General features: G+C 33.5%; 3 protein-coding genes across 7 annotated transcripts; all 3 read left to right on the forward strand.

Annotated features, from left to right (window-relative positions):
* Positions 1–2943: 2943 nt before the first annotated feature.
* LOC133680344 (cysteine-rich and transmembrane domain-containing protein WIH2-like) lies at positions 2944–4952 on the forward strand. Its single transcript, XM_062103229.1, has 3 exons — positions 2944–3164; positions 3576–3768; positions 4574–4952. Exons 1-3 carry the CDS (start codon positions 3113–3115, stop codon positions 4617–4619), a joined length of 291 nt encoding a protein of 96 aa, XP_061959213.1. The 5' UTR covers positions 2944–3112; the 3' UTR covers positions 4620–4952.
* A 2932-nt stretch (positions 4953–7884) lies between these two features.
* LOC133679284 (telomere repeat-binding factor 1-like) lies at positions 7885–12176 on the forward strand. 3 transcript variants are annotated; one of them, XM_062101827.1, is made up of 7 exons: positions 7885–7970; positions 8495–8678; positions 8854–9071; positions 9378–9462; positions 10430–10513; positions 11058–11402; positions 11853–12176. In XM_062101827.1, the coding sequence occupies exons 2-7, from the start codon at positions 8529–8531 to the stop codon at positions 11865–11867; spliced, it is 897 nt and encodes a 298-aa protein (XP_061957811.1). In that variant the 5' UTR covers positions 7885–7970; positions 8495–8528; the 3' UTR covers positions 11868–12176. The 3 variants fall into 3 exon arrangements, with proteins under 3 accessions (XP_061957811.1, XP_061957812.1, XP_061957810.1); XM_062101828.1 differs by lacking the exon at positions 7885–7970 and adding an exon at positions 7982–8314; XM_062101826.1 differs by lacking the exon at positions 7885–7970 and adding an exon at positions 7982–8186.
* A 1160-nt stretch (positions 12177–13336) lies between these two features.
* Positions 13337–21110, forward strand: LOC133680354 (uncharacterized). Of its 3 annotated transcripts, XM_062103250.1 has the most exons (17): positions 13337–13564; positions 13843–13936; positions 14069–14177; positions 14266–14304; positions 14834–14917; positions 15048–15109; positions 15579–15681; positions 15890–16030; positions 16409–16477; positions 16574–16630; positions 16719–16979; positions 18150–18233; positions 18374–18484; positions 18832–18902; positions 19484–19699; positions 19917–20010; positions 20317–21110. In XM_062103250.1, the coding sequence occupies exons 1-17, from the start codon at positions 13504–13506 to the stop codon at positions 20614–20616; spliced, it is 1956 nt and encodes a 651-aa protein (XP_061959234.1). In that variant the 5' UTR covers positions 13337–13503; the 3' UTR covers positions 20617–21110. The 3 variants fall into 3 exon arrangements, with proteins under 3 accessions (XP_061959234.1, XP_061959236.1, XP_061959235.1); XM_062103252.1 differs by having other exon boundaries at positions 13341–13936; positions 14074–14177; XM_062103251.1 differs by lacking the exons at positions 13337–13564; positions 13843–13936; positions 14069–14177; positions 14266–14304 and adding an exon at positions 14570–14709.
* The last annotated feature ends 129 nt before the right edge of the window (positions 21111–21239 follow it).

Genomic DNA, 21239 nt, shown 5'->3' on the forward strand with positions numbered 1-21239 from the left:
ACGTGTATGGTGTTTTGGCTGCCAGCCCTGTATATATTCTCAGCATCCTTCTATCTCTCTCTCTTTTTCATTATATTCTGTGTTATTTCTAATATTAGTATTTTATTTTTTTATATAAAAATACTTTTCAACTACGAAAACAAAATTTGCCACGTATGGAAACTGTAATCAAATTCCACGCTGGTCCCCTTGCTTGCTCATTGGTCATATATAGCTGTTTACCAAGATTAAAATATATTCAAATTAACGAATAGAACTTTCTTTTCCAGTTCATCTTGAATTCCTCTGCCTATAAAAAAACATTAAATTTATGCGACTTCCATACCTTTCAGCTTCTTCCCTCGGAATGAGCTGATCCATTACGAGAGAGCCGAGAATTCAATTCAATCACACCGTATGCTCATCTCTCGAAGCAATTCAATTAACGGGTGCTAAAACGAGTTGATTTTATATTTATTTCTGATAAATTATTCTTTTCCAGAATACTCCAAGGACCAGTGAATTTGGACAAAACTAATTCAAACTCGCACAGAGACCCAGAAAAATGGGTTCGTTGAAGTGAGTTTACGGTGACAGCTGCCTCGTCTCGGAAACTCCACTGGTGTCTGCATCTCACAATCATAATTTTCTTGTTGTAAAATCAATATAAACAAAAAACAAATTACAGAATTTTTATACAACGATTATTAATGTATTGGTGGCGGCTCTATGACCCACTGATTGGGTCAAGTTTTTCTCACACGTACTTATGAGAAAAAACTGAGATGCAGGTTATTAATTTGAATGAGTTATTAATTGGTATGCGTTTAATAAATATATTATATTAATTTAATAGTATAATTATAAAAAAAAAGTCAATGACAATAAAAAAACAATGATTAATAAAAAAATAAAAACAACACTCTCTAAATATTATTAAAAAATCTTAACAATCTTGGTAAATAACATAACAAAAATCAAATGATGATATGATAACCTTATAGAGAAAAAAAAAACAAAGCTCAATTGCTAGCAAATTAGACAGTGAAAGACATACTGAAAAAAAAATAAAAATACATATATAAAAAAATACTCGAGACAACATGTTAAATTCACGATATGATGATGGAACCAGAATAACTTCTTACAAAAGAAATAAAAAAAGACAATGAAAGTCTACTTCCAAGCAGACTAAAATATGAAATGCAAAATGGAAAAAAATTAATAAAAAAACAAAGTCAATTTAAATTAACTTGGAATACAAAACGAGGATAACTTTATAGAAAAAAAAACAGAAAAAATCACGAAGCTTAAGGTCCAATAATCTAATGTCAAGTGATGAAATTGAGGAAAAAAAAGGAACCGAATAAAAAATATCCATGGTTAAATCGGGTTAATTTTCAAAGCTTGTAATTCAAATCATGAAATTTAAATTACTTTATATAAAGCAAATATAAAAAAAAATCACGAAGCAAGATTCATCCAAAGATTGATTGATGAAATTAAAAATAAATCAATAAATATATAAAAAAACAAATTGTAATAAGAAGAATGAAAATTAAATTATATATGAACATCATATGAAATAATACAATGAAAAAAAAAATAAACATGTAATAATAAAATTATGTAAAGAAAATGACATCATTTTATAAATGACTCTTCTTTAAGTGTAAAAATCACAAAAAATAAAGATAAAATTACAAATTGACATTACCCTGATAATTTGAAAATATATTCAAGATTTGTTTTTTTTCTTCTTCTTCTTTCTAAGAAGGTGCTCCCGATCTACCATGCATCTATCACTGTTACAGCGTGGAAGGAAAAGACGTGGGATAAAAAAAACATCACTTCCATTCCGCCCAAAAAGAAAAGAAAAGAAAAGAAAGGGTGAAAAACATGGTATTTTCTTACAGGAGAATGTCCTAAATCCAAGCAACCAGGACGACATGTCCTCAATCCAAGTAACCAGCACAACATGAAAAAGAAAAAGTAAGGGAGAGAATTGAGAAACTACAAGACCAGAAAACTAATTGCATTTTTGCCTGCCCGTCCAAAATGAAAATTACATCAATCCATTTTCATGCGTGTCTTCTAGTAGCCTTGTCAAATACAACAGACAATAAATGGCTAGAGATTGCATGTCACGGGGGCTCGGTTTTGATTCTCTGTACATACCAAATCCTGAACCCAAAACTTCACTACTTCCTGCACCTAGACACCGAGCAGTAGTAGTTATTGTTTTAAATATATTTTACTTGAAAATTTCGTAAAGTAATACTTTTTTTATTTTAAAAAATTACTTCTGATATTATCATCTCAAAATGATATGAAAATATTAAACAAATTAAATTAAAATAATAGTAATAAATTTTAAAATATAAAAACAAAAAGAACTCAATTCTATAGGCAATTCTTTTAGTAGAAAGACACACCTTACATGCACTGTACACATTCCTCGTTGACCACAATCCATCTTTTTTCGTGATTGTTAAACCCGACTTCATTACTTGTGATTTGTCACTAATGTGCTTCGGAAAAAGAGTTTAATTCAGATTAATATTTTAGTTTTTAGTTAAATCATATTATATGATTGATTTAATTAATTTTTTAAAGATTTAATTGCCTGGATAAACTTGATTGAATTAATACTATTTCTTTTAAAAAATAATATTAGTTAAATAAAAAATAAATCTAAGTTGATTTAATATAAATTTATCTAATAATCCCATAAATAACCGATATCATTTTTTCGGGGGAACAGTCCCGATATGATAATTATACTCTTGTCCCCGAATAATTATTTCCAATCTTAGTCACATGTCTATTCACAGTTTTCACACCCTGTAACTGCTAACACGCCAAAATCACTACAAACTAATCCCCTAAAATACGTATTTAATTTAATTTATATTTTATACCTTACTTTAAAAAGCTCTTAAAGCAAAACCGACTTTGGTTCTGTCTCACCTAGTTAGCGCGTCCTGTAAAAACCAACTACTCCTCTTCTCTTATATAAAAACAACCCATTGACAGCCTAACCTCCAGATACAGCGTGCATCTGTATCCCTCCCTCTCCGCAACAAAAGAGTCCAAGAAGATAAATTGATCTCTCTAAAATCTCCGTAGAGAAATGAGTTACTACAACCAGCAACAACCTCCTGTTGGTGTCCCGCCTCCTCAAGGTATTGATCACTCATAACCCTTCAATCCTTTTCTCTCTCTCTCTTTTTTTTTTTATCAAGAAGCAATTCAAGTTTGCTTCTTTTTTCTAAAAATATTATAGAATTTGATCCTTTTCCTTAAACGCGTCCTTTCCCCCCACCATGAGAATCATGGTTTCTTTTTTGTTTTTGTTACTATTTTATGGGATCTGTTAGATCTAATGAGTACTGGGGTCTTGTTGTTTTGTTTTAATAGGTTTTCCTTTGATTTGAAGCAAGTCAAGATTAAAAGTTAACAAAGATATAAATGCAATTTTTTCCTATGAAAATCATGTTTTTTGTGTATGATTTTTGTTTTTTTGTTATTGATTTATGGGATTTGGTAGATCTAATAAATAAATAATGGGGTTTTTTTTTGTTTTGTTTTAATAGGTTATCCACCAGAAGGATATCCTAAGGACGCTTATCCACCACCAGGATACCCACCGCAAGGGTATCCTCAAGGTTACCCACCACAAGGTTATCCACCACAAGGATATCCTCCTCCTCCACCCTATGCTCCTCAGTATGGTCAACCACCCCGTCAACAACAGGGAAGTTCTGGGCCTGGTTGCATGGAAGGATGGTAGGCACCAACACCCTCTCTCCCTTTTCTATTTCATTTTTGCAATGCGAAATTTTGTTATATCTGGTTTGATAATCTAGATCCGGGACTATGTTTAATCTGGATTCTTGTTCAAAAGAATCGAGTCAACTCGGTTGCTTAGATCTCGTGTTTATCTTGCGGCTGTCGAAAAGATTAGGTAATTTTAGGTTTGAAGTTTCTATATTGCCGTCGACGGATAACTGGTGAAGAAAGATGGTTTGTTCATTTAATTTTCTATTCATATCTTGGTCAAACCTGACCTTTTTTTTGTATTTCCGATGTTTTGGAACCCGCTACAGTAATAGAGTATCACGCTGCAACGTTGTCAGAGTAATCTTAACTAGACTGCTGCTAGTTTGTTGGTTTAGCCATTTTTAATAAATTGCTTGCTTGTTCTGAGTCACGCCCTGAAATTTATCTCTTAGCAGCTCAATTGTGGTGTCCACATGCACTTGAGTTGCGATTGTGTAATGGGTGTTGTGATCTTGTTGCCCCCCATATACTTCAGCCGGGCCACTGATTGTGTTGTGTGTGTTTGTGATAGTGTAATGTCATGCTAATTTCTGTTTTCTGGGTTTATAGAGTTGTAAATGCAGAAGTTGAGTTTGAGTTGTGTGATGGCGTCTCTGCTTTCTGTAGGGCTATAATTTCATGGCGCAGTGTTTGCTCTGGGAAATTATTTCGTGTCTTTGCTTTCTCTAGGGCTAGAACTCCGTTGATAATGTTTTTGTCGCGATATATAATAATGATGTTTTAATTTTATGTTTGTTCTTTTGACACGTAGTTTGGCTGCTCTGTGCTGCTGCTGTCTCCTGGATGCCTGCTTTTGATGAGAGAGCTGTGGTTGGGTGATTGATTCGATAGAAGTATGATGATTGATTTGCAATGGTCATTTGAGTGTCCTTCAAAGGGATTTATACAATGATGCTATTCTTATTGATTTAAGCCCTCCTGTCCAGTTTGTTATTTCTTCTTTCAATGCTTATCTTGCATAAATAATCTGAACCTTTGCATGGAAGCGAACAATTTGTTCAACTTCTCATGCGTTTGTGCGCGCTTTAGTTTCAAATTCCTTGCCGCTATGATTTACTAGCTTTTATTCTAGATGTTTGTAAAGTGTTTGGAATTGTGATTTTACTAAATGGAAGTACATTCACCAGCTATTTGTTTCCTCCAATTTATGTAACATGTTAGTTCGTTTTAAATGGTTAGCTTTGGCCATCTTTTGGAATCGCGAGAGCTAAAAAGTTTGGTTGCATAGAGAATATGTGCCATTTCTTGAACTTTTGTCTGGCCCACATGTTGGAATTTTGTTTATTCTATATGCTTATCTTGCTGTAGAGGGAAAAGTGAGAAGACGAGGGAATCAACTGCTAGCAAACTCGTTGGCATTATTGTGGTGGAAGAACCCTTTTTGGCCATACACTTTGGTTACATGATTATAATTTCAACGAAGTGCTGTTGAGGTCATTTCCTTTGTTTCCACTTCGTTGTTGCCATTTCCTTTCTTTCCACTTCGTTGTTGCCTTTTTACATAAGACAAGTCTGCCAATAGGAAAAATTGACTTTCAGATTGTGCTTGTAGTGGAGTGTATACCTAAATATCTAGAGTTAATCAGTGTAAATTAGTTACATCGGGGTTCTATATGCGTTCGGTCCTGGAAGAGAAGTGTTTTTTTCGTGTGAACATGGATTAGTGTATTTGTTGCTTCTTTCACTTTCATGGGGTCAATTCTCCTTTTGTCATCTTCTGGGAAAGGAAACAGCAATTAAACGCGCCACCGAGTTGGGGGGGAGGGGCCTTCTCTTTCGTGTACGGTCAGATCATTGCTTTGCAAGTTGTTTTTTGCTCCGGTTAGCTGGCATTTTCTTGATATTAAAAGATAGTTGTTATTAGGATACCAAAATCTAGTTCTTTTGGAGCATGGAAGTGCAATTATTATAATTTTTATATTTGAAATAAAATACTAAATCATATAATTAAATTTAATTATACAATTTAAAATGTATATGAAAATTGAATTGAAATAACATTCACACATCTTCTCAGAGGATAATTTGTTTATAAACCAAATATTACATTAAGCTCCCTCGTGTTGACCTCTAGCATGGAGCTTTTACCAAGTTCATGCTCTCAGCTTGTATTTAACAGGACTGAATGGTTATGTTCACTCTCTCTCAATAAAATTTTCTTCCTGTAGCGGAGAAAAAGAGACACTGTGAAACAAACAGATAAAATATAAATATGAACATGCGACAAAAACATACATGTGAGCATGCGAGTCAAGTCCAACTAAACCTAGCGTCGTACCCAGACAAATGTTGTCTTTTAAGCCCGATTAGAGGTGGTCCCCTGAAGTTGTCTTTGGGCCTCACTGTTGAGCAATGTATCGCTGCCAAATTTTTTCCAATAACCATAGCAAGATAAACAGAAAGAAAAATGCGATACCCAAGTTGTTTATTTATTTATTTATTAAAAAGAAAAAGTGATTGCCCATGAAATGTTATTTGTGTCCTAGAGGAGCTGTTTTGGGAGTCGTGAGAGAGAGAGGGAAAGAGAGGTTAGAACAAAATTCATATAATCTGAAGTTTTATGTTTTAATTAAATTAATCTGTATTCATCAAATTTAATAATACCCTTTATATGTTATGTAAATTTTGAAAGACCATATAATAATAACAGTAATAATTATTTTCATGGCAGTTACTGGAAATGCAAGATTCCAGTAATTGTTATGGGAGTCAATTTATTTTTATGTCTGATAAAATTTCCTCGTGAACGAGAGGGCCAGTCTCTTTCATAGAACATGAACATTAAATAAATATTAAAATATTTCAATGCTAGGCTGCGGCTTAATTTTTTTAAATGTAAACCAAATTATATAGGTGTTGATGGTGTATTTTTTATTTGTAACTGGAATCTTGATTAAAATTAAAAATTTAATATATCCAAATTAATTTTTTTAATAATCAAGACAATAATGATAATTTATTCAATCAACTAGAGTCAATTAAAATCTTATTCGATAGTGTATTTTTTATTTAATCGAAGTTATCTTACTTGACTCGATTATAAAATAAAAATCATGAAAAATCTTATTATTTAGTTACTATTCATAAAATAAATTACTTTACTTGAATCTTATATAATTTAAAAATAAAGATATTTTAAATTTAATCTCTAAATTTTAAAGTTAATTTTAAATAATAACTCAAATCTATTATTGATTAATTTAAAATTCAGTAAATTAATTTATTTATAACATTTAAAATATATTAATTTAAAATAAAAAACTAAATTTAAGTTGAAAAAGAGCAGGACATAGATGTAGGTGTGACCTGAATTTAAAAGCCTAGGTCCATAGCCTTAGTTTTTTTTTCTTAGTTACCTTAGGTCACTTGTGCTTTTATTCTTCTTCCTTTTTTTTAAAAAAAAAGAAAATAAGTTTGTGAAATCATGGCTACCACTATGATTGGTTGGGGGAATTGAGTGTTCTCTAAAATGTATTTTTAATTTGTTTTTTTTTAATATCTAAAAAATTAACTTACACTTCTAAATAAAATTAATGTTCAAACTCAAAACATATTTAAATTAATTAAAAAACACAAAAATATAATATAAAAGAAATTAAGTTTGATCTATTTTCTCGTTTAACAAAAATATAATTTAAAATCATTATGAATTTATTTAGTCGAATAGAATTATATAAAATTTGATCATTTTAATTATTATAATAATAAAAATTAATAACTTTTTTTCTTCTTGTTTTTTTTAACTAGATTTTATTTCTTCTTTCTAATATAAAAACCAATAAATAAATAAAATTAATTTGTATAGCAAAATAAATATTTATGTGAATTCAAGAATAACTATATATTTTTTTCATGTTTTATATTTTAGTTTTTTTATCTTTTAACTTGGTATTTTAATTATAATTTTATTTAATTAAACAGTATAAAAATCTAATTAAAAGAGAGAAAAATTTCAAAAGTTTTTTAAAAAATAAATGAGATCCAACGTTCATATTTTCCAAATGTTTCAGGTAATTAAAAAAAAGAAAGAAAATAAAAATTCTGTAGCATCTAGAAAGGATACTTCAGTCATTTCAAAAATATTCTTGTGAAAATAATATTTCCCTTCTCTAGGGTTAGGGTTTGTTAAATTACAGAATCAATTTGGGGTAATTCTCTATTTTTTCAATACCTTCTCCCTGTTTTTGGAATTCGATTTCCATATTTATTTTTTTGATGCTATTAAGTGGCGATTTTCAATAAGAATTGAGAATCTAGGTTTTTTTTGGGGAATTATATTTTTTTCTAGAATTCGATGATTTGTGTTCGGTATTGTTGTGGGCAAGTGAAATTGAGTGAAGAATGAGTCTAGAAGAACCTGATTTGTGGGTGGATCATGGAAACTTGATATTGATTTTATGTATATATAATTTTTCGATCAGATCAATAGTATTTTTATCGGGTTGGATGCGACTTTTTTCAATTAGGTTAAGATAGGGATAGAACCGAAAGGGTAAATACCATCTACTATGCTTTGAGCGTCAAAAATGTCAGGAGTAACTGTAAATATTATTGATGAGGATACTTGTTTGGTTTCTTGAATCATTTTTTTGGGTTTTGACTTGTCTGTTGATGGTTTTTTTTTTCCTTTTTTTCTTTGCATTTGCTGATACAACGGACTGGTTAATCACAGGTTTGTTTGGGGAGTTTATTTATTGATAAGCTTGATGGGTGCACCCAAACAGAAATGGACGGCAGAAGAAGAAGCAGCGCTAAAAGCTGGAGTGATTAAGCATGGAGCTGGAAAATGGCGCACGATACTTAAAGATCCGGAATTTAGTGGTGTCTTGTATCTGCGTTCGAATGTGGACCTTAAGGTTAGCTCGCTGAAGTATTTCTTCGAGGAGGATGTTAATGCTTGTGGAATATGGTCTATGCTTTAGATGTTCAGCTACTTGATCGATCAATTTAGTGAATTCGTGGGATCGGAAGTTTGTCTCTATGTTTTTATAGTGCAATTCAGGGTGATTGATCTTTGTTTTTTGTGGGTAGGACAAATGGAGAAACATGAGTGTAATGGTAAATGGGTATGGCTCGAGAGAGAAGCCTAAGTTAGCACCTAAAAGGGTGCACCATGTCCATAGACAGGATGAGAACCTTATGTCTGTTGGCACTGTTGTTCAAAGCGATGAAGATATTCCAGATGCCAAGCCTCTTCCAGTTAGCAGTGCTGGATTGCCGGTTGTTAATCCGAAGAGAACTACTGTAAGGTTAGACATTTTTTATAATCAAAAGAAAAAAAGAAACCAAACACTTATCATGAAATTCATGCATTCTCTTGTATTCATTGGCCACCTGTTAGTTATCATTCTTGCATCACATTTTACTAGCTATTTTAACTGTTTGTTTAGCATGTATGAGACTTGAGATTTTTTCTTACTGCTCACATTCAGTGTCTGACCTTGAATAATTTTTAGTGCTTGTGGCTGTTGGTTGGTTATACGAACACAATCAGTAACTGTTAGATATTACATATCTTTTTTTTGACGTTTGTTAACCGGTAACCATCTTTCCAGGCTGGATAATCTTATAATGGAGGCAATAACTAGCTTGAAGGAGCCTGGAGGTTCACATAAGACCGCAATTGCTTCATACATAGAGGTGCTCCTCCGTTTGTAAATCCTGTAGAATTGAACTTTTTTTCTTACAATGGTTGTAGTAGATCCAACTTAAAGTAGCACAAGCCTTTATTAACATTAATGCAACTGCTAATTTAAGAATCAAATACAAAATCTACAAATTTAAGTTTTAAAACAGACAATACAAAACTGGCAATTCTAATATAGCTTTGACAATCTAGACAGAAGGTCGAGGTATTTTCTTATTTTTTCTAATGCCCAATGATCTGAAAGTTGGATTTCATTCAAATTTGATCAATCCATATGGCTGATAATTCTCTCATTAGTTATCTTGTACAAAATAAACAATTATTTAATATTTTCAGAAGGTCTTTTGATCATGTATCTTGTCTGAAGCCAAACAACATTGGGGGTCACTCTTTTTAACTTTTCTGCTTCCAGGAGTATATGTCCACTGTTTTAGAATAATTTTAGGGCAATGTTTTACACCACTGCCCATGTCTGACTGGATAATGCAATACAGATAAATTTAAAACCTGCTACCCTTTTATAACTTTTCTGCTTCAAGGAATATATATCCACTGTTTTAGAATAATTTTAGGGCAATGCCTTACACCAGATTGCCCATGCCTGACTGGATAATGCAATACAGATAAATTTAAAATATACTACCCTTTTATATTGCAATTATTCACTTATCACGACTGGTAATATGTTGAGCCAACAAATTCTAGTCAGGATAATCTCTGGGACAGGTGCTAATAACATAAAATTCTGGGCAGGATAGTTTTCGGGACAGGTGCCAATGACATTTTGTTGGGCAAGGTAGTATTTATGTTGACATTTTAAAAATTTATCTTTCCCTTTTTTTTGGGCCATATCATATGAAGGAAGCGTTTGTGTTATCAGCATGTATTGTGTCTTTTATATAATTTCATGTTAAGAAGTTTATTTGTTTAGTTAGCTGACCTTCCTGGCTTATATTACAGGAACAATATTGGCCACCAAATGACTTTAAGAGGATATTATCAGCTAAATTGAAGTATCTGGCGGCAAATGGTAAACTGATTAAGGTAATTATGCTCCAAACTTGTAGTGTCACGGTAAACACTTGTAATTGCTATGCTTGCATTTAAATGGTGTAGAATATTAAATGCTGGTAATTTGAAATGGCTAATGTACAATTTTATTTGTTTTAAGTAATACTGTTTTTCAGATCAGGATTGAAAATTTAGTGATGCATTTAGACACTTGGATTGTGACTGACTATTGTTGATAGCCAGCTTGACACTAGAAGATGCTATAGATTTAGAGGCTTGCATTAGTTGTTGGTTATTTTTTACAGTCTTAATTTCCTGAAGTTTGGGGACAAGGAAGTCAGTGAGAGCATGTGTATCCCCTGCCACAGTATGTATCTTCATTCTTCAATTGTATTTTTATTTCCCATTGGAATTTGAGTCTGAGAAAAGATTTTAAGCTGAGTTGAATATCTAGTTTGCATAAATCCTGCTTCAGCTAAAAAAAGAAATACTTTGTCTCTCTTTTGGTTTCCTTTCTCGCTAATTGTACTTTGATTTCTTAATGTGGGATCACATCCAGCTGCGTTCTCTTTTGCAGGTTAAACGGAAGTATAGAATTGCACCTACTTCAGCATTTGCTGAGAGAAGGGTTTCTCCCTTATTCTTTGAAGGAAGACAGAGGATCTCTCCCAAAATTGAAAGGGATGATTTCAATATACTTACAATGTCTCAGATTGATTTGGATCTGGGGAAGATGAGGACTATGACCGCAGAACAGGCTGCTGAGGTAGCGGCTCGAGCGGTTGCGGAGGCAGAAGCTGCAATAGCAGTAGCTGAAGAGGCAGCAAGGGAGGCGGAGACAGCAGAAGCTGATGCAGAGGCAGCACAAGCATTTGCGGAAGCAGCTATGAAGACACTGAAAGGAAGGACCGCCCCTAAGATGGTAAACTTCATCACTGGATCTTCTCTTAATGATCGGTTTTGAAATGTTTGAGAAGCCCTTTATCAGTTGTCTTGTAACAAAATAATTAGCTGTTTTGCGTTTGAAATTGAAAGTTGAAACATAAAACCCACACTCACCCGTGATTTCCAGAATCTTTTTTGAATTGCTTATTCCTTGAATGGTTGTTTTAGCTTGGATCTATTCTGGGTAGTCCATCAGGGTAATGATGCATCTCATAAATTCACCCCCACATTTTCCTTCAACTTAACAAAATGTAATTGCTCGTAAACTAGATACTAGTAAAGTCCTGTTTGCTACCAATTCTTGGATCTTCATTATGATGAATATCTTTTTTCAGGATGTGATTCTTCATTTGCATATCTTGCTTCATTGCATCTTTAGGAATTTATCTTTATAAGATCATGAATGAAGTTTCTTTGTAATGTGCAGACGGTTCGAGCTTGATGGAAAATCTCATAAAGGTCACTAAGGAGTTTGATTGATGCTGAGACAAACAAGTTTGCTGACATTGTTTTCTGTAAATATTGGAAGACCCATTTGGATGATCTATGCTGCTGCATTGACCTTTGCTGGATCCTGGTGGTTTGTTAGATTGCATAGGCAGCTCATTCTTGTAGACAATTTTGGATCAGAACATGTCAATTTCATTTCCTCAAGTTTCTGCTTTGTTGTCAATATTTGTCACCCGTAGGGTGGTTGAAAAATGCAATAACAGGATTATTTACAATGTTTATTTCTATATTTTAGCCCTTACCATGCTTGTATTAAATTGATCAGTGATGTGATTAAATAGTGTAGTAGCTTTGGGGCATTGTGTTTTGAACTGTCCAGTCATCATTGTATACAGTGGAGTTTTTTTCCTTTTAAATTGGAACTGATAAAAAGCTGATACTTTGTCACCTTCCTCCTTTTTTTTCATAAAATAAACTGATTATATACTGAGGGATCTTTTGGATATTTTTATATTTAATGTTATCATATCGTTTTATTTTTTATGTTAATATTATAAATAAATTTTTAAAAATAAAAAATATATTATTTTAAAATATTTCTTAATAAAAAATACTTTTAAAAATAATTATAACCAATATCAAATAAGATCCGTAACTAATAATACTTGAAATGCCAGCACAGTTGTCCTTGGCAAAAAGGTTTTATTTTTCCTACCTTAAAAATCGTGAAACAAAAACCCTAACTCTATTGATGGAGAAGTAAATGAAAGCGTACTTAGTATAGACACAGTACATGTTTCCTTGTTAATACCACCATTTACAATTTTTACGGTGATGATTAGGATGTTGTCAATTTGTCATAAACGACAATCACGACCATCATTATGGTTTGGCCCGAAGACCACCAGGCTGTCAGGATTCTTCTAATATTGACTTGGATTAATTGAATTTATCTTATTTTTTCGTATTTAGCTTCATATTTAGTCTCTTTAAATCCAATGAGTTAATGTGAAAGATGTTTGAGAGAATATCTTTATTATTAAAGAAAACAATCAAATTCAAATCATATTATTATCGCATCAAATTAATATAATAAATGTATTTTTAAAATAATTAAAAAAGAAAGAGATTGATTTCTCTCTTGATTAATGGCTTAGCACACAAAGCTACTTTAATGATTTTTTTTTAATTATCAAATATAAACAAATCTTAATAAGATGACATATCCATTTCAATTATTATTAGTAATGTTTTTGAAATAATGTTTTTTAAAAATTTAATTTTTTATATTTTTAATGGTTTAATATAATAATATCAAAAATAATTTTAAAAATATAATTTTAAATAAAAAACAATTTAAAAAATAACAATCACCACCCTACCAGGCGTACAAACCAAATAATACGTTGTTGCTACGGGAGATTACACAAATGAACAACTTATTATATTCCTGTCTTGCCCTTCAGTTCAGCTCTTCTTCCCTTTTCTTTGCAGTTAATTATACATCTCCTTCCTTCTCTTCTTTACCATACACGCGCGCGCGCACATCTAATAACCAAATCGATATAATTCCAGTTAATTTAGATTCTTCTTTTGCTGTAAAATCCATCTCTCTTTCACAAACAGAGATGGATACAAATTTAAACGACAAGGAGTCCATGGTTGCTCGAATCCAACAATTGGAACATGGTAATATCTTTCTTTCTTTCTGACTCAAATGATCCTTCTCTCTTGTTTAAAACTTCAGTGATGCTGTTCTCTTACGCTATATTGCTTTCTTTTAGAATTCTTTGTTAAATTATTTAAAGGCCAATTCGAGAATTCATATCTGTGTTCTATTCCTGGACGTGGAAACCAAACTGCGTCTAAAATACAGCACTTTATTAAATGATTAAAGATACCCATTTTGCTTGTAGCCTCTTTTTTTTCCCTTCCCCATAACGTGATTGAAGTGTATTGTCTTGTAGAGCGTGATGAGTTGCACAAAGATATAGAACAATTGTGTATGCAGCAAGCTGGACCTGGTTACCTTGCTGCTGCTACTCGAATGCATTTCCAGAGGTATATTTATTTATTTATCTATCTATATTTTTCTGTGTATAGGATCAGGATTTTCCCATTTTATTATTCTACGGGGTTGCTACTAGTGAAAGGAAACATAAGGATTGTACTATTGAAATAATGCTCTTTTAGGACAGCTGGATTGGTCCAGGAGATTGAGAAATTGAAAAAGCAGTTGGTTGCTTGCACAAGAGATAATCTTAATCTTCAAGAGGAGCTTTCTGAGGCTTACCGAATTAAAGTGAGAAAACTTTTGTAGTTATTAGCTGCTTTGTCACATTTCGATGCCTTTGGTGATATAGCTTACATGTTTACTATGTTGTCTTCAGACCCAATTGGCCGAACTACACCAAGCAGAGGCTGCAAAGGTTGGTCTCTCACTCTCTCTGCACATGTTTATTCCGGTGTGTGCTTGTATGTGGCATCAATCATTCTTTTCTTGTGAGTATTTTTATCAAAAATCTACTAGACGGAATTATGAATTCAACAACCACCAAATGACAGCATAAACCAACAGGAGAGAATAGATAATACTTTGGCATCATAAGAAGCAACTTCTCATCAAACAAAAGCTTCATATATTTTCCATTCAAGATTTTTTGTCTTTCAATTGTCATTTCTTGTGTTAGCTTTTATTGAGGACCTAGCTTCATCAACTACCATATTTACATTTGGAGGAGATGCTAATTTGGTGATTACAAAGTTATGACTTAAGTTTCACCTACAAGCAATTGGCGATGGTGACAGGATTAGCAGTTTTTGCTAGCTATGATGTTTGTGAAATGCTTCTATCGCCTTTATTGTTTTCTTTTTCAAAATATTAAATTTTTTTTTGTGGTGGATGTAATTTTTCTTTCATTATTAATCCTGACTTCTTGTTTCGTTTTCTTTCTCCAGAACATGGAGGCAGAGAAGCAGGTTAAGTTTTTCCAAGGTTGTGTAGCTGCTGCTTTTGCTGAGCGTGATACTTCGATAATGGAGGTTCTGAAAAAGTCTTTTTGAAATTTGTTGATTAGATGCTTGACTTTGGTTTCTTACCCATAACCTTTCATAAGTATATTCCTGAATGTATATTCTTAAGGTTTATAATTTCGTTAATGATTGATGGCAGGCTGAAAAAGCAAAGGAGAAGGAGGAATCCATGTCCCAGAAATTTAATGAAATTCAGCAGAGGTACTTGTTATGTTTATACTCTGTTTTTGGTATTAATATTGTGTTCAAAGTCACAAAAGTAAAAGGTTATTCTCCACTGACTGCTTATTTTGTTGCATTATGTAATATGGAGATTATGATGCAAATCTTGTTAGTCTTTTGAGTGTTACACTTCTTGCGGTGTATTTTAATATTCTATCTGAACAGTATCATTTTGCTATTAATATTACATTGAAGAATGCTATAAATAGTTTATGGTGATGTTCTGTTCCTTTCAAAATCTTCCCGATCATTGGAAAAAGGTAGCGGCATTGCATGTCTAGATTTCATAACTGTTCATTTGTGAATTTAGCTATCCTTTATCATGTGTGGCTTTTCCATTTGTGTTCTCAAAGGGATTTTATGGTTTGTAATTATGTGATGCATCATTGAGATGCTGGTTGAATGAATACCTTTTTATGATTGAATATTTAAAGAATTGTTTATGCAGGTTAGAAGTGCTTAATTCAGATGTTCTTGAACAGAAGAGACTAAATGATGCACTGGAGAGTGATCTAGTAAAGCAAGAAGAACAGATTGAGACTTTCAAGAAGGTAATTGTTTCATGTTCTTAGGTAATAGCAAGAGCGTACTTGAAAGTTGAAACCTTTACACATCCGGCATATAGATTACATGGTAATGGTAATAGTCTTTTGTCCCTAGTTGAAACGTGGAAAATGTCTGTGCAGTGAACTTCAGATTTCATTGTACATTTGAAGTTTAGGACGCATCATGTAGTCCTTATTTACCTTTCATTTACAGGTTGTCAATAAATTTTATGAGATCAGGCAGTATTCTCTCGAGGGATTTGAGGATACAAGTTGGGATGATAAATGTGCGTGTCTGTTACATGACTCAGAAGAAATGTGGAGTTATAATGATGCCTCCACTTCTAAATACATTGTAAGTTCTCATGACCTTTGTTTTTGCTTGTTCCTTGAGTACCCATCATATCAGCATTGGTGCTCATCATATGGTGCACCATGTATAGGATCGTTCTGTCACTATTTTAGAGGCCTGAATTTAATAAATACTTGTTTTATCTTAGTATCTAGCCTGTACCTGTTTCTTTCACATTCACTGCATCAACCATGTAATTTAAAGAATGTTACCAGATCCATAAGCAAGTAATGATGGGTGAAGAAATTGACAATGTCTAATTCATTTCCTAGATCCACAAAGAGCATGAAATTATTACATCAGCTTCTACAAGAATTTTAGTTGTCTCTAGAGTTACTTCATATTTTCTGTATGCAACTTGAATAACTTCTCATCAGACAGAGTGCATTAGAAGAAGAGGTGGAGGCACTGAGGAACTCTCTGGAAAAGCTTCAAAGCAAATTACAAGTGGTATGAATTTATCTGGTTAATTTCTGCTTTATCTAGGTTGTAATTGTATTATTATGCTGTATATTTGCTTAATACAGATTTTGTTGTGGATTATAGGGTTTGGAAATTGAAAATCACTTAAAGAAGAAAGTTCGTGAACTTGAAATGAAGCAAGTGCGGAGACGAATGCCTTGATTTTTGAGCTTTAAATTTGATCCCCATATCCCTTTGCTAATCAATGAAATTGTTGACTTTCCTGCAGGTTCTTTGGAACAAAATGGTTACAACTGGGATAGAAGAATTACGCCATTACCATTCTCAGCATAGAGATCAAATCACAAGCTTACTTGGTGAGGAAAGATCCTATCTCAAATCGATCATTGATATGGCAGAAGAAAAGATCAAGCAATTCGATGTGACCAGAGAACAGAATTTGGAGCTTTGTAGAGTTGTAAAACTTCAAGAAAATAAATTTGGAGATTTGCATATGAGTACTGATGCTGATTCTGCCTTAGCATCCAAGGTAGGTCAATCACTATCTTTGTACTTGGTCTTCTGTCTCTTTATCTGTAGTGCACATAGTAACAATTTGCTTCACCATCACAAGTAGATTCTTAAGGCTAGCGTATAATCATTTCCTGTGTACTTGCCAAAGGAAGTGGTTCCTTATTGGTGTCTTGACCCTACAGCCTGGGGCCTAAATAAGCCACTAGCCAGCTAGAGGTGACAGTGGGCAAAATAAGCAGGGGGGAAGAGTCATCAAATAATTCTTGACCAAGACAAATAATTCTTAATTAATACATTAGTCTGCCAACTGTAAAATATTATTCTCTATTACTTTGCTAATATTGGAGTCTATGGGAAGATATGATGTGGTGAGTGTAAATAGAATTTGGATTGGTGTTAATATAGCTCTTAGCATGATAGTCTCTGTAACTGTCAGACAATGGTCCTGTACTCCTATTATAGGCACAATCCTGCTCAGGGAATGCTGCGACCGCAGGATTTGGCGTAACAAAATGTGCCTCGTAAGTATAAAACATTGGCATGGGGAGAAGTTAGCAAATAGAAACTAAGGAAGCTGACCTAGCCTCCAATGATCTTCCTCAATTCGAAACATGATCCAATTCCAAAATTTCCTATTGACCGTGGGAAGAAAAATGGGTCAATGGTGATTAAACTTCCTTGAGATCTGCTTCATTCTTTTTGTAGTGAGAGTTTTGTTTATAGACAAGAGATTACCAATGCTTTGGTTTTTTTTAACCATCGGATAGTTTTTTTAGTACCCACTCTTAACACAGCAGAAAGGATCTCAACTCAACCTCTCCTAGTTTTTTAGTGTTAACCTCCATCACACTGAGCATGGAGAGAAATGTATAGGTGTTTGTGTCAAATTAGGTTTATGGTATTTCAATAGATCAAGAAAGTGATAGTTGCCTAGTATAATTGTTCTTCCTGGTTGCCACCTCTTGCGTACCAACTCAGCTAACCCCTACTTTGTTCTACTAACAAGCCCTTAACTCTGTTTTCTGTTTTGGTCTGATTTGATTATTCTTCTTGTCTTTTTACTAATGTGGAAATTTTAAAGCATTAAGGAAAATGCTTCAACAGAATCAGAAGGTCAAACATAATTTTTGTTCTACTATTTCTGTCGTGTTTATTTATTTATTTTTATGTTCATCACCTGCTGTAGAGAAATGACGAAGGCTCACCAGATATCGTGGCTGATAAAGAAGGCAACTTGTCTGAAGGCCTTGCACAGGCACTGCAAGAAAAGGTCTGAGATTTATTTCATGTTTTATAATTTTACTTTCTCTCTCTTTATTCTCTATTTATTTTGGCCAGCTGTATGTTTAAGTGATGCAGCTGATTTGAGATAATTATACTCTTTCTGCTCTTTTTTTGTTTCTTTCTCAGGTTTCAGCACTATTGCTTTTATCTCAGCAGGAAGAAAGGCATTTACTGGAGAGAAATGTCTGCATGGCTCTTCAGAAAAAGACAGAGGAGCTTCAAAGAAACTTACTACAAGTAATTCCCGTGGAATTTTTGTTACTTGCAAGTTTTTCATGTTGGTTTCTCTTTTACCTGAGTATTATAAGTAACTCTTGCAAATTTCTAAATGGAGTTATAGAGTTATGCTTCACTACTTCACTACTTCACTACAGTAATTATCTTATCATACACGAAGGAAACATTATGAAAATGTTATTAGGCAGAATGGAACATCTTTCTCCTTGGTATGTTTTCCATGGAGTACTCTCCTCACCGAGTCTGAATATCTTCTAATATGAAGTTTGATGCGCATTTATCTAAGTAAAAATATTTATATCCTTCTTTAACCTCACAATGAGTGCACAAATGTTGTGATGGTTTAGGTCACCAATGAAAAAGTTAAAGTTCTCATGGAGTGGGCGCAGTTAAAGCTTGAATATCAACAACTACAAGAGTAAGATCTCTTCTTGTCCTAAAGTATACATTGTAGTATATGCTTTGTTAAAATCAATGTTTCTTTATACTTCTTTTGTTATCTGCTGGGGATTCTCCCAAAGCTATGCAGCATGATTTTTTTATATAATTTTTTTTTTGAGGCATTTGCTAGTCTAGCATTAAGTAAATATGTATTTGAAGTATGAGTATGAGTCTAGATCAAGTTAAAATGCTTTATCAAATAAGATACACAGGTTATTGATGAGCAATACTACATATTATTGTGAATTTTGATAAAGCTCCCCTAGAGGTTATTCCGGATCGAAATCAAAGGTCTGCAATTCTGTTTTCACACAGCATGTTGAACCTTCCTTCACATTGATGTTCACTCCTTGACTGCAGTAGTTTTCTCCATTCACTTCTCTAGTTGATCTACCTTGTTTTTATTCGACTTGGATTTCTTTTGATGTCCTTAAATTAATCATCTTGTTAAAAATAAGTATTGAGGTACACATGAATTCTTTTCCCTTGCTAACAGATGCACACTTTGATCTGATGGCTAAAACTACCTGAATGAATGTAACATGACATATTGTGCAGGAAAGTCGGCAGTGAGATAAAACAAGATTTTTTGTGTGACAATGGGGAGAGAAGACTTTCTAATCATGAAAGAGATGGAAGGATAAGAAATCTGCTGAAGAGGACATATCTAAGACGTTGGATGGGCATGCTGGATAGTGGAAATGAAGCTCAAGCTTCCACGAGTGGTGCAGGGAGTTTCTCTGGGAAAAGGTCAAATGACATGGATTTTGCGAGGTTAGTAAAACCTGGTTGAATTCCACAACTGAACACTTGATTGGTGGTGCCTGCATGTCAGATCACACCCTCTGACATTTTTCAGTAAATTACATCAACAAAGACTGCCTGGGCTGCCTCCCTTCCCCAACACCCAAACACCCACCCACGCACACACAGAACCCTTCTCTTACAAAGTAACTGTTAATGAAATGGATGTTTATACTTTATGTCTCAGAATGAAGATTGAAAATGCCACTCTCAAGGAAAGCATGGAAAGCATGGATCATCTAATTTCTGCAATTCACAGACTACGCCTTGCACTTCTAAAGGTAATTTTTTCTTCGTCATATGTACAAGATCCTTTCTTCAAGCATGGATATGCTTCATTTTTGGCTCAGCACTGGATCAGCTTTTTAGGATGCTACAATTATATTTTTACTGTTTGGAATGGTGGTACAGTTGAAATTTTGCTTTTCCCTTTTTTTTTTAAGGTCAAACAATATCATAATAACATTAATATGATGCTGATTTTATCACCTGCTTCATAGAAGTTATTGTGCATTATGTTTGATCAGACAGTCGGTTCTTAGTTTGAAACTAATAGGTTTTATGTAATGCTATTACATAATTTATAGGTCAAAGAGTCAGATACTCGTGAAGGTACAGTTAGTGGCCTGCCAGTAGCTCTTGATGATATCATTTCCGAGGCTAGACTTGTGAAGACTGCCCTTGGAAGCTCCTTACCCATTAGTTGGTCTGCCGAGGAAGATGATGCATCAATTGGTGAAAGTTTCCACAACAAGCTAACTGATATTTATGGGGAACACAGTGGTGAGAAGATAGATCCTGTTTCTGCTGCAGGTTTTGAAATGGTGGAGCTTCTGATACTTGCAGGTCAGATACTAAAGGACAATAAAACCATAAAGGGTTCCTGAGATGGAAGCTTATTTAATGTGGTCTGTGCGGTACACACGATACTCTATTGGGTTGAGGTCATAGTAAATGGGCTTTTCTGCAAAGAGGGAAGAAAAGAAAATTTGTGCAGTGCGAAATCTGGAGCAGTTCAATGAGTGAACGATGAAAGCCAATGCTTATCTTGTCATTGTACAGCCTGTTATTGTGCTTGTGGTGTTTTGAAAGAAAAGGGGTAAGGGGGACTAGAGTCCAATTCCTTTGTATATACATGGTTAGGCTAGATCCATAAAATACAGTTATATGCACCGGGTTATAATTTTGTTTCAATAACGAAGTTTCTTAGGTTTTGTGTATGTTTCCTGTCAGTATTGCCCGCTGTATTTTAATCGTCAATGTTTCTGTTAAGCGATTAGAGGATGCATTTTCTGTTGGCTTTAAACAACCCACCGGAAATTTTTGTGCTCTGTACATGCCACATGGTGGAAACTGCTATGGAATGAAGAAGTTATAAGCATGAACATGCCTCATTATGCGTGGAATTCATTATCTATCTTGAATGAATGTTTGTGCTTTAAACCGTTTTACGGTAGGGTGGGACAGTATCCTTCTTTTTCTGAAAATGCCACAGTGCAGTTTCTTCTTA

The sequence above is a fragment of the Populus nigra genome, chromosome 19 (assembly GCF_951802175.1).
Source record: "Populus nigra chromosome 19, ddPopNigr1.1, whole genome shotgun sequence".
Lineage (NCBI taxonomy): Eukaryota > Viridiplantae > Streptophyta > Magnoliopsida > Malpighiales > Salicaceae > Populus > Populus nigra.